General features: G+C 45.4%; 1 protein-coding gene across 1 annotated transcript; it reads left to right on the forward strand.

Moving 5' to 3' along the window:
* Positions 1-4,402: 4,402 nt before the first annotated feature.
* Positions 4,403-11,468, forward strand: LOC149372039 (uncharacterized). The gene is made up of 6 exons (XM_089585651.1): positions 4,403-4,608; positions 5,150-5,367; positions 6,614-6,752; positions 7,318-7,511; positions 8,633-8,768; positions 10,890-11,468. Exons 1-6 carry the CDS (start codon positions 4,542-4,544, stop codon positions 11,213-11,215), a joined length of 1,080 nt encoding a protein of 359 aa, XP_089441777.1. The 5' UTR covers positions 4,403-4,541; the 3' UTR covers positions 11,216-11,468.
* Positions 11,469-13,120: the final 1,652 nt, after the last annotated feature.

Here is a 13,120-nt window from a genome sequence, read left to right on the forward strand (position 1 = left end):
TTGTTACCAGTCAAAGCCACACCTGGCCTAGGAGACCTGTCGTAGTGGAGGGCTCCGTACTAATTACAACCCCATGAAGCCCTCAGTAACAAAATCTCAGTACGCGAACAAACAAGGCATCGAACACTTGACTTCTGACGCAATGACAGTACCATATAGCTAATCGGTCAGTGCTGCGGATTCTTGCTCACTTCTCGTACTTTTACAAAGTGTGCATAAAAAGAGCACACATTTCACGCGCTGATTTTAATTACACTTTCTCCTTTTTTTTTTTTTTGCGTAGAGCTTCTGGACACAACACCCGCAATAACAAAAGACAGGGAGAACTACCAAGTCGGTGACACTGCGCACCTGAACTGCGCCTCCCGCAGTTCTAAACCGGTTCCGGAACTCACGCTCTTCGTCAACGATCGCTTTGTGGACGGAACGGCCACGGTCGAAGACCACCCGAACGGCCTCCAGTCGGTGTCCCTGCGGCTGGCCCTGCTGCTGGCAGAGGAGAACTTGCGCGAGGGCCCCGTGCGAATCAGGTGTCAGGCCAGCTTCGGAGACAGCTACGCGACATCGAGCGAGACCAGCATTACCGTCCTGGAGAGAAAGGCATCAGTTTCCAAAGCCCAACTGCATCCAGCACAGGACGAGTGTCTAGCAAAAGCACAGGCGATCCTCGCAAAGGCTTGGGCGTCCTTCCAGTAAAGCAGCTATATATACGGAGGAAGAAACGTTGCCGAATACCTCCCAGAAGCAGAACACGTCAGTGTTCAGGACGGAGCTAATAAACGATGTTCTCCGTTCGTTGGTCACTACTGGAGTGTGTTTATTCTGGCATAGGAAAAGAAAAGCGTCATTCCATGGCATTCATTGGCATTCATTGGCATTCAAGTTCAAAAATATCTCGCCTAAAACAAAAATTTCTCTTATAAGAATTGCCGACGGTAATTTCAATCATATTACCTTTGTAATTAGACGCATTCTGTATTTTTACTTAAAACACCCCAGTATGAAAAGTATGGCTAAGTGCGCGAGAAATCGCACATTTTTTTCAGTTTGAAATTGTGTTCCGCTAACTTATTTTGTTCAGTTTGAGTTTAAACATTGTTGCCTCGTAGTACATTCCCCAGACAGCCGTTGAAGCGTTTATATTGCTGATGAATGTCGCGCTTGCGTTATCAAAAAAATGTTAAAAATTCTACTTTTTGGGCAAAATTATGCAACTATATATATATATGACATTTTATTCTGAGAGTTTATTCTTGACTACGACTAAATTACGATGCTTGTACAGTACTGAGGAAACATTTATAGCGCAGAAAAAAAAATTTAACAAGTATTTAATGAGGTCAAGTTTTGCACTGGTCTTCAAAATCCCAAGGGGTGTCACATGTCAACCAAATTTTTTCCCAAAAAATATTGAGGTAAGTTACTTGCGACAGTGCGACGAAGAACGAAAATCTTTCTGCCATAAATCTGGAGGCTCGAGCGCAAAGTCTGGTGCGTTTGGCGTGGCCTCAAAGATAGGTAACACTGCATGGGGTGAATCTCTCTTTTTCTTGTTCAACAGTTTTGTCGCTCTTCAACTCAACCGCATCTTTGCACCCGATGCGCGTTTCTGTAAGGCAGCGACTCAAGTGTCACACTAAGCAATGGCGTATTCTCAACGAATATCACGCCGTAATATTGTCACGTTGTATTGACGGCAGTCCAGCGGTCAGGAAGACACCAACAAGACTTGGAAACGAAGCTCTTTATTTGGGCTGACTTGCGCCCGCAAAACAACTGAATCACTCGGCTGCGGCGTAAGCAACAAACGTGCTCGTCATTCGTCGAACAACGAACGCCCGCCGATCGCGGCATCGCTCAATTTAAAGCCACCAAGGAAACTTTGAGATAACAGGTCAAGATCATCTACAGTAATCTAGAAAAACCTAGATGCAGCCTTTCATGGCTGCGATCAATCGAGATTAGACTGGTCGCTTCTCGCGTCACGAACAAAAATGATAACAGCCCTTTCCAGCAGCCTTGAGCGTGAACGAACAAACACTACAATGATACGTGGCATTATTGCAAAACTAGCGTATAGCCATTAGTTCTTCAAAATAACTGCGTGCTTGATGCAAGGTGATGCAGTCAGCAGACTTCAGTCTCAATGGAAGTACATTCAGTAACCAGCATAAGCACCGCCTCTCGTGTTGTTACTATAGTACTATACTATACTATACTATATTATATTATATTATATTATATTATATTATATTATATTATATTATATTATATTATATTATATTATATTATATTATATTATATTATATTATATTATATTATATTATATTATATTATATTATATTATATTATATTATATTATGTTATACTATACTATACTATACTATACTATACTATACTATACTATACTATACTATACTATACTATACTATACTATACTATACTATACTATACTATACTATATATATATATATATACCTCGGCATGCGTAAATTCACCTCTATGAGCATCTCGGATACCCGCAGACCACACGCTGGAACACATTAAGGCTCTTAGCATTGGCCGCCTCTCCATAGAGAGTAAAAAAAAATTAAAGCGAGAAATCTCCCGGAATTGTCTATAGGTTAGCATGAAGCCCAAAATAACGTCGCCTATCTCCTGTTGTAAAACAAATCTGCCGCAGATGTGAACTGCACGCAGTCAGATGCACGGTGCAGGTGGTCTGTGAATTATTTTATATGTGCCTTGAGCGCATCATGGAGTCCCACTGCGGTCAATAACACCGAACTATCACCTCGTGTGTAGGCTTCAACAGCTAGAGAGCAGGGAACATCACAAACTTGAAGGCGTGTCAGTAGTTACAGCCTCTGCCATGTGGACGAGAGCTTTTTCAATCCCGAGCACCCCACCTTCCCCCCACTCATTTACTCGCTCACACACACCCTGCCCTCCGCGTGATTTAGGTTGAGGATGTTGCTGGCTGCAGGTGACATCCATTAAATTTCCTCTAAATCTGATGGAAACTGTTCCAGCCCAGCAACGCAATAAAAAAAATAATTAACGGCGAGTGTTTGCGGCAGAAACTTCTGGCGTAGCAAAACACAAAAGCACCCACAAGTGTAAAACTGGCGCTGTCACCATATGAAATCCCGTTCAGAATCCTAGAAAGTGGGACGCCTCCCTCATAATCGTCTCGTTCTAGCGCAGATAAACATGCGTCAACCCTGCCCTCTTGAGGAACGCGAGTAGAACCCGCCACTCCGCTTCGTGATCGGGGAAACACGTTCGGTAATGTAGATCACAACGAACACCACGAGGGAGACGCAGCGGAGACGGTGTCAGCTTTGTCCTATAGATCCACGCTAGAGTTCGAGTAGAACCTGTGCCTATGCGCACTAGTAGAGTGGCTTCAGGCCTCCTCAGCCTCCTGGTCACACAAGGTTGGTTTGCGGGCAGCACAGGGATTTAAAATGGCTTGCCACTGTTTCTCCAGAGAATCGCTTGGACTCTTGAAGGACATTCCCTGTCCAACTTTCTCGGACAAAATTTTGAAAGTTGGAAAATTGTAAGAAAATGTTAAGGAAATACTGAAGACAATGTCCATCCTTCTGATACGTAGCAAAATCTTTCTTTTAAAGTGTTTCCATCATTCGCATCGAACAGTCAAGACTGTCTTAGAAAACCAATGGGGAACGCATTTGACGATAGCAAAAACGCTAATGGCAAAAAAAAAAAAAAAAGTAAGACTGCCGTCGGGCGATCTACGCATATATTGATTGTTATATTGAAATCTTCCATTATACGAAAAAAAAATTGTGTTCATAAACGGTTTAAACCGTTTATGAACCCCACTCAAAAATGTTTTTGTCCTGAATTGCTGGCTATACTTTGGTGGTTCAGCAGGCAGTTCTACATGGGCTCGGCTGTCATTGACCTGGTTTCCGTGGACGCCTATATGCACCACGACGCCGACGCCATCTGACCCAGGCAAAGTTCGCAACGTAGCCCTCCGAGTAAAAAATTCGAGTGCTAAATGTTGTCGGTCTAGACAGACAGTAGCGCTGTCTGTTTAACCCACGCGCTGTTTACCGGCTGTGTTAAGTTACCATATGCGCAAGGCTAAGATAAGACTCCTGCACAAACACGATGATCAAGAATTAAGTGCAAATGAGCCGTCCGCGCCCGCTTGCTCGAGCACGTCTCGAGGCACGCCACAAGCAACATCTTCCAGGATGCACTGCGAACCAGATGGAAGAAAACAAAATTTAAGACGAGATCCAGCTTCTCATACACGCTACAACTCATCCTTGAGCCGCCACCATTTCCAGCGCCCACGGACTCGCCGCTGCGCAGTATGTCTGACAAACACCACTGTGCCGAGTCATCTCCGGTGTCGAGCGTGCGATTGCGTCGGGGACACGTCACCCAAGGCGTCGTCGTTGTGCCTACGACGGGCGCTGCTCCTGTTATAAAGTCAGCCCTGTTGCCGCCCTCGCAGACCGCCTTTTCTACTCGGGGACTGGAACCTCTCCTCGAACAAAATGGCCGAACCTCCATCAGGCTGGCATCGTCCCATCTTCGCCATTGCTTTCGTCTGGCTTGTAGCATGTGCGTGTGTACTACTTCTCCATCTCTATATATTCACTGCAGCAGTATTTGAATATAGCCAGCCTCTGTAAATGTTTATTTTGCTCAAGAGCGCGAAACCAGTGAAATGGAGTTTCTCCGGGTGTCTTTGAAAACAACAGGAGGTAATACAGTCCACTTACGATTATTCCAATGCAAATCGAATCAATAATTTGTTCGAATTAAGAGGATCTGTTCAATACATTTTATCCGAAGCTGACGGGGCCAAATCATTATTTTGATTGAATCGGAAGTTAAGTGAACGCCAGTTAACAAGATTATTATTCTGTATAAAGACTCACCGAGACAACCGTATGATTTATGCTGTAATTCAAGCTAATATTGAGTTCTGGACATAGGTTACAACACACCTCGGTCAGATGTGGTAAAAGCGAACCACTACTCGCCTGTGTATTTATTTCCGTCTGCCCCCGTAGCAAACTATTCATGAGCGAACTTTCCGGGTAGAAAAGTCCACACAAGTGCTATGTAAGCGAGCACATGCAAATCGCCCACTCCGCAGGCGCGACCTGTCCTACGCAAGCCCTGAAGATAATCGAAGTGAAGGTCCCATCGAGAGCCGCCCGAGGGTCCACCGTGAAGCTGGAGTGCCTCTACGACCTGGAGAACGACACCCTGTACAGCGTCAGGTGGTTCAAGGACAAGTTGGAGTTCTTCCGCTTTACACCTACAGACAGCCCTGCCAAGAAAGCGTTTCAAGTCAGGGGGCTCACCGTGAACGTAAGCCGAACTTCCACTATTCACAATGCATCTCCGCAATATTTCTTTTTCTTTTTTTTTTAGGAAAACAGCGGTAACGTGTCCAGTTACTGAGAGGAGGATGAATCAATGTCATCACGAGCAGAACGTAGTCAGAAACGGCGAACTAGAAAAGTTCTTGCGGCACGAAAGACAAGCTTATGCAACCAAGTTAATTCGCTTCTTTTTTTTTCTTCCTTTCTTCCTTTCTTTCTTTCTTTTTCTTTCTGTCTTTCTTTCTTTCTTCCCTCCTTTCTTCCTTTCTTTCTTTCTTGTTATTTCTTCCTTTCCATTCAAGAAAGCAGGAGCGAAAGCTAAAGGCTACAGTGCCTGACAAAGGCTTTCGCTCCGGATGACGTTCAGCGAGCAGGTAGAGGGACATGTTAAAAGAGCTCCCAGAAAGACAATCTTTGGTAACAAAGATTTGCGCTGCGCATGATCACAATGATATTTACAAAATAGGCGAACATAATATTGCTGATTGTCTTACAATGACGAAACATCCGACTATAATTATTATGTCCCAAATCAAGCATGCCGTTATAGGGAACATTACTAAAGGAAGTCAGTAATACTAAAAACTGACATACATTTTCAGGCCCAACCAAGCAAAAAGAACAACAAAAAATTATGCGAATACAAAGTCATGCTTGAGCAGTAGGGTTTTTATGAAATGTTTGGACATTGGTCTGTTAAAATTTACTGACTCATCAACATGATTCAACAATAAAGGTATCTGGAAGTCTGTTGTCGGTCGTAGTTTGTTCTTGTAATAGGTGTCCTTCTGTGTCCTCTGCGGACAGAATGCTGTGAACATAGCTCAGGATTTGTTGTAGTGTAGAGCTTGTCGTTCTTTGTGTACTGCAAGAGCTTGAAATAATAGACGTGATTTGCTCTGATTATTAAATGTTTTGAAACGAGCGTACTTTTCCATTTTAGGAAAAGAAGTTCTAATTTAATGAGCTCCGACAGTGCAGAGAGGGAAAGAAGTGGCAAAAGTTCCCCTTTTACCCAAGAAGGCCGTTCAACAACATTCAGGAAACAGCAGCTTTCCCGTTTCAGATCAGCTTGGGCAGGCACTCGCAGACAGGGGAGAAGGCAACGAGTGGACCCTATAAGTCTCCCTCTATCATTTTGGTCTCCTGTGACATGTGGTCCCCAGAATCGCTTCAAATATCAATTTTGGTTCACTCACCACATAATTCCATCTACGAAATGTCTTTTTCAGCAAACAGAAAGCAGCGACGCTTTGGTAGTCCTGAACGACGTACAGCACAGCGCCTCCGGAAGGTATACGTGTGAGGTGTTAGCCGACGCACCGACATTCGCCGTGGTGTCAGACGACGGGCGAGATCTCCGCGTTACGGGTAAGCGCAATTCTGCGTCCCACGTGCAGTCTTGGACAAAAAAGTTCAGGCAGTATGGTTTAGGAAGCACATTGCAGGGCCTTCTACCCTGTGTAACGCGGATAATTTGGGACAATTTTGGAATCGTGCAAGTTTGACGAGAACAAAAAAGTTCCGCTTCATTCCAGCGTAGTTTTGGAAAAGAGCAACCCGCAAGCAACCTGTGTGCTATGTGCAAACTACTGGCGGTGTAAAGCTTCAAAGAATATGGTGCACTTCGAAGGCCGTCCATCTTGCCTTTTCAAATTACTTGCTCTGTTAATGACAAGGTCTGTATTGCAATAATAAAAGATTCGTGTGGTACGAACACTTTAAATAATTGTTTCCTCCAGCTAGGCGCGGTAACCACCGTCAAACTCGAGGTCAAATTATAACGCCAAAGATATACTGCGATTTCTTGTCCTTCGAATTAAAATGCAGATAACATGTGGACACCTACTGGCTGTGGCTATCTTTAGAGGTAGTCTTTTGTACTTGTTTCCTTCTTCATATTTCTTTGTTCTTTTTTCGAACGAACACTTCGCAGACCGGGAGGTTGCGTTGGAGCAACCTCCCATCGGTGTCCTTGGTGGAAGTGTGCGCCTGAACTGCCCATACTACCTCGGTGACGTCCCCCTGTACAGCTTCAAGTGGTACAAGGACGACGCGGAATTGTACCGCTTTGTGCCCCGTAGCAGGCCCCCCGGAAACTTGTTCACAGCGGAAGGCGTCACCGTCGACGTAAGTCAGCTGTCCATCGATGTAAGGGGCACTAGCGAAATCTTCGCTGCCACCAACAGAGCATGTGTCACTTACCATGTGCGCAATGAATATCAACAAACAACTGAACGCTAAATGAATGTACTACGTTTCAGAGGTGCTCTTTAAAAAAACACTTTCAAGGTTGGTTATGCAGTGTGCGCGAGTCACCGGCTTAACTTGTTTTCATTTCTTGCTTCCACTGTGTCTCAGTCTATGCACATGCTCGAGGTTTCATTAAAGCTTGACGCGTTTTTGGACACTGCACAAGTTTTCTTGAAGCGAAGAAAGTTGTCTGCCAGCGAGTTTCGCGACTAAGGAAATCAATCCTCTTTTGCGCAGCAAAGGCAGATTTGAGAAGCTGCGTAGTCCGCAACGGCAGCATCTTATTTTACCCCGACGCCCGGTGACAAAGAGAACGTTCGCAAACACCGTGCAGTTGCACTCTCGTAGAAGGATCTCAATTGTAGCTGGCTCTGCGATCATTGTTCGAGTATGCCAAAATTTCAGAAAGTTGTGTGGTCACTTAGCGAAGAAGCCTGGAGAACTTAGCGAAGAAGCCTGGAGAAGCTCCATAACTGGCACGCTGCTTTTTGCGCCGAAATCATTAGCATAGCTCTGCTGAGGAGGAAAGCGCATGCACCATAGCGAGACACAAAGCTGACTGTTTTTGTTTTTTTACAACGCAGCCTCATGATCCGTGTTGCAGGCGCCAAAAGCAATACTGTAAGCGCAAGGCGAGCAGGTGCATTTCGACAAGAAAATGCCCCCACACCAGCACAACCCCGTTAACAATACCCCCCCCCCCCAAGCTGTTCTTACTGAACGTAACTACTGTACATTCAGATCATACCGAAGGCAGTAAGGAACATTCAAATCATACCCTGGAATAAATTGATTGATTGATTGATTGATTGATTGATTGATTGATTGATTGATTGAGTGATTGATTGATTGATTGATTGATTGATTGATTGATTGATTGATTGATTGATTGATTGATTGATTGATTGATTGATTGATTGATTGATTGATTGATTGATTGATTGATTGATTGATTGATTGATTGATTTGTTCGTCGCATTCTTTCTCCCGTGGCGCAGATGCTGCAGTCCAACTACTCCTCCCTGTACCTGACCAACCTGACCGCGCTGAGTGCGGGAACCTACCGCTGCGAGGTCGTCTCCGACGCACCTCTTTTCCTCACATTAGAGGACGAGAAAATGCTCACTGTCTCCGGTAAATACGGACAGCATCCCTGAATCTTCTTGCCAGTGTGCATGCCGAGAGCATTCATTGATCACCCGGTCAGTGACGTCACTAAGGGATTTGGTGCGCGTCTATTTTCACTGCAACCTAATATCCTAGCCGCATACGAGTGAAGGTTGCGCCCCTTTGTTAGCCTTTAGCCGTCGCTTGCTACTTTGTGTTTCGTTTACTCGGGCGCGTCCCATGCTAATCGGAGTGGTGAATATTGCAGCTCGAGGCGCTCGCGTTGGCGGTAAAACAAACAGTGCACCCTCTGCGTGTCCGTACTCTGTGTGACGTGCGAAAAGTGCATTGCGCCTCCTCCGATGTCGGTTATAAACGAACATTTGGCGGAAATGCGTAGAATGTGGCGTAGATATACAAGAGCGACACTTAGAGACATATGGCACGAGTGACATTAAGTGACGGTGCTCTTTGTCTCCGCACGTGTTGCCGGTCGACCTTTATCGTCATCCCTACCCATTCAAATCACAAATTAACCTCCAATGCAGCAAAAAGTATTCATACTTACGTATATTTGAGTGAAAAGGCGCCAAAATACAAGAAAGAAATAAAATTTTAGTATTGCAGAGATCTTTAGACATCCTAATGTGCAGTCTGATGCGATTTTAAGGTGATCACTTTCAACTTTCGTTTCACCTGCTCGAATTAAACTGCTCTAACGCGGTTTGTTTCCGCATGAAGGACGTAAAAAATACTTGAGTTTAGCTAGCTGAAGCATTATAGAAACCTGTACCATCATTTTTGTTAAAGACTGAATGACCTTCAGGCCAGGAAACATTACCTGCTCGTTTTGACTGAAACTAACGGGGTAACCACCAAATCGCGCTTGACTATGGACACTGAGACTGACTGCCATTTTTTTGTGCACTCATGATATAGGAAGAAAGAGTCAATATTACTAACTGAATGATGCATAAGACTGCAGAATTTTTACTGCATGAACTGCGGCAGTTCCCAAAGTTTGTTGTACTTCTAGCTTTGCGGAAAGGCTTATTGAACGTTCCAAGAACAGTAGTCTCTCCGGGCAAGGCCCGCAGCGTTTAGCAATCCTTGTGATTTGCATAAACCACGTTGACGCAGTTCGACCTGCTTAACTCTCAAGCCGTTCCTCACACAGATCATCCTAGCTCAGTACTTGGGGAAAAAGTGTTATCCATCAAAATCACAATTTGAAAAAAAAAAAGAATTATATTGTTCAAAGAACTTTTTCGAGCGAAAGTCCATAAAGCGTCGTCACAGACGTCGAACGTGACCACGACCCGAGAAGTCGACGTCTAACACATTGCCATCGCCGCTATCTTCAACGTCTCTTACTTTTGCAAGAAATATGTCCCGTCGGCGATTGTAACATCTCTCTCGATAGCTGGAGGGAGATATATGATAAACAAAGTGCATATATCCCACTCAGAACCGCTTAAAAGTGGTGATTTAGAACTGTCTATGAAAAATAAAAATATTCTGCAGCTAGGAAACAATACACTCTTTTGAAGCATCCCTAAGAAGACAACAGATGCAGTAAAATGGAAAAATTTGTAGCGTTCGCCTTAAAACTATGTCCGTGCGCTTGATTCCGCACGCGACGTGGACATTTCCAGACGGCTCTGAGTATCAGTAGCACACATTCGCAGCTTGTTCCCTGGTGATCACTGCACCCACAAAGTTAAACAGCTTGCTCTCGAATATGTTGATACAGTGGCTGAAATTCAACCTTTCATCTGAATTCGCCAATGCAGAATAGCTATCTGTACGCAGTACTTATTGACCCGACAAAAAGAGGAACAGCGCAAATACAGAAATGGGAAATGAATTGTTGACTCATTTGCTTTTCCCAGCACTATCTCTCTCTCTCTTTCTCTCTCTCGCGGTGACGTAATTGCAGTCGTCGCTTTCTGATCAGTTCTCTATTTTGCGAGTGAAAACAGCGACTGCGCATGATCGAGCAGAGTGGCAGCAGCGCATTGTTACGTGCCGTCTTCCGTTCCGCCCTGCGCAAATGCTAGTTTCATCTGCAGATCATGAGCCAGCCAGTTCCATTGTCCACCTTGTTAAATGCGTTATTCTTCTTTATCTTCGTTTCACCTCGGCCAGAATTGCGAGAGGTGAGGTTGCACATCACCACCGGCCGGGACGCGTACCAGGTGGGGGACACAGTGCGCCTCAACTGCACCTCGAGCCGCGCCAGGCCACCTCCGGAGCTGGCCCTGTTCATCGACGATCGCCTCGTGGACGACACGGAGGCCCAGGCGACGGTCGATACGCACAGGGACGGTTTCCAGACTGCGAACCTCGCGACGAGAATCTCGGTCGCCAATCACCACGCCCGTGCGGGCGCTATCCGCGTCAAGTGCCACGCCAGTTTCGCGGGACTCTACGAAGCCATGGGCCAGACGTCCATTCCTGTTGTCGCTCAGTGAACCCGACTGTACTCTTCTCCTCTGCAACGCCAGTACCGGAGGCCGCCGCACATCGCATCCGTACCGACGCCGCAAGACGATTGCCTAGCCAAGGCTGTGGCTATCCTGTATAAGCTGTGGGCCGCTTGCCAGTCAAACGCGTTCGCTCCAAAGAGCGAGACTTCAAGTTTACTTCCACCAGCTTGCGGGCATTATAAACAAATACCATACTATAAGCAGCCCTGAAGACATTCAATAAATTGTTGTGAAATCACATCTTGTGTAGTGTTTCATATCTATTGGTCACAGTAGTCAACACGCATGCATGATACTACGTTTCATTATTTCAGCTCGGAAAGGCTGTGCCTTGAAATTATCGGACCGAGTCACAAAGTAAAGCCGTCGACGTCTCCAAGTACAGGTTTAAGCTCTCAAACATTGAGGTGGCGTATTGCGTCATTGATCACATCATGTACACGGGGTCATCGTCGGCATGGACACAAGGAGAGTTGCGGGACTACAGCCACAGCCAGTATGCTGGCTAAGAACACAAGGCAAACTTCAAGCTCAGTCAAGCTCACATGCGCTAAACGGTTAAAAAAATTTAACCCGCTATTTTCTCTGTTTAAGTAGACATTACAGAACAGAACATTTGACACGATGACCTTGAATCTGTTATTGTGACTGAGTGAAATATCGGCAATTTTATATCCGTAGCTCACATAACTCACTAGCGAAGTAAGAATAACGCATTTAAACGTTGTCCAAAAATTAATATGCAGTAAAATAAAATTAATGTTCAACAGTCTCGGAAGGGAACAGCAGTTTACGATAGGCCGCGAGGTGCTGGAAGTAGTAATGGTATATGTCTACTTTGGGCAGGCAGTGACACAAGATCCGAACCACGAGAATGAAATGACTAAAACAATGAGAATGATTGCATTGGTCAGGTACTCTCAGATAAAGAATGGCCGTTTAACAGTATTCCACAGAAACGTGTACAACAGCTACATCTTACCGGTACTCATCTATGGGGCAGAAACGTTGAGGCAAACGAAGAGAGTTCAACTTAAACTGAGGCCAATGCAGCGAGCTGTGGGAAGTGGAATGTTAAGTGTAGCTTAACAAACAAGAAGGAAGCAGAGTAGATCAGAACAAACACAAGTCAGTGAGATCCCAGCCGAAATCAAGAAGTGGGCTTTCGCGGGGCATGAAATGCGAAGGCAAGATAACCAATGGTCCTGAAGGGTAACGGAGTGGATTCCAAGCGAAGGCAAGCGTTACAGGGGGCTGAAGAAAGTTAGATGGGCGGATGAGATTAAGAAGGTTGCGGGGAAAGGTTGGCCGCAGCTTGCGCAGGACAGGGTTAACTGGAGAACCGTCCAAGAGCGATTCAAGACGAAATAAAGTTTTTCAGTCACTCAGTCAGCTAGTCACTGAATCAGTCGGCCAGTTAGTCAGCCGGTCTTTTTATGTCAAATGCACAAACTGTTTGAATACCCCGCGCTTTCAGTCAGCCGGCCATAGGTCGGTAGGTCGGTCGGTCGGTCGTTCGGTCGGTCGGTCGGTCTTTTTTGTGTAAAGTACACAAAATTATTGCAGTGTCCTGCGCTTTCTGACGTACTGTTTCCATGGCGACCAAACAACACTTACTGGCTAAGCTTAGCACAGGTCTGTCAAGATCCAGAATCTGCAGTCTTAAAATTTGCGGTACTTAATCGCTAGAAGTTTGTGGTGCAGAAATCTCGAGACAAGTAAAAAGCTTCGAGCACCATTCTTTTTCCGCGCATGCGAGACACAATGAAACAGCAACCACGAATAGGGGGTGAGGCGAACGGCTCCCGCTTCGCCGGGCGCCTCCATCTTGCCCGACCGGACCCGGCGTTTGCAGGCCACGCTCTTTCGCCAGTTTTGTTGCGGCAGCAA

The sequence above is a fragment of the Amblyomma mixtum genome, chromosome 1, assembly GCF_055824585.1.
Source record: "Amblyomma mixtum isolate Tamu chromosome 1, ASM5582458v1, whole genome shotgun sequence".
NCBI lineage: Eukaryota > Metazoa > Arthropoda > Arachnida > Ixodida > Ixodidae > Amblyomma > Amblyomma mixtum.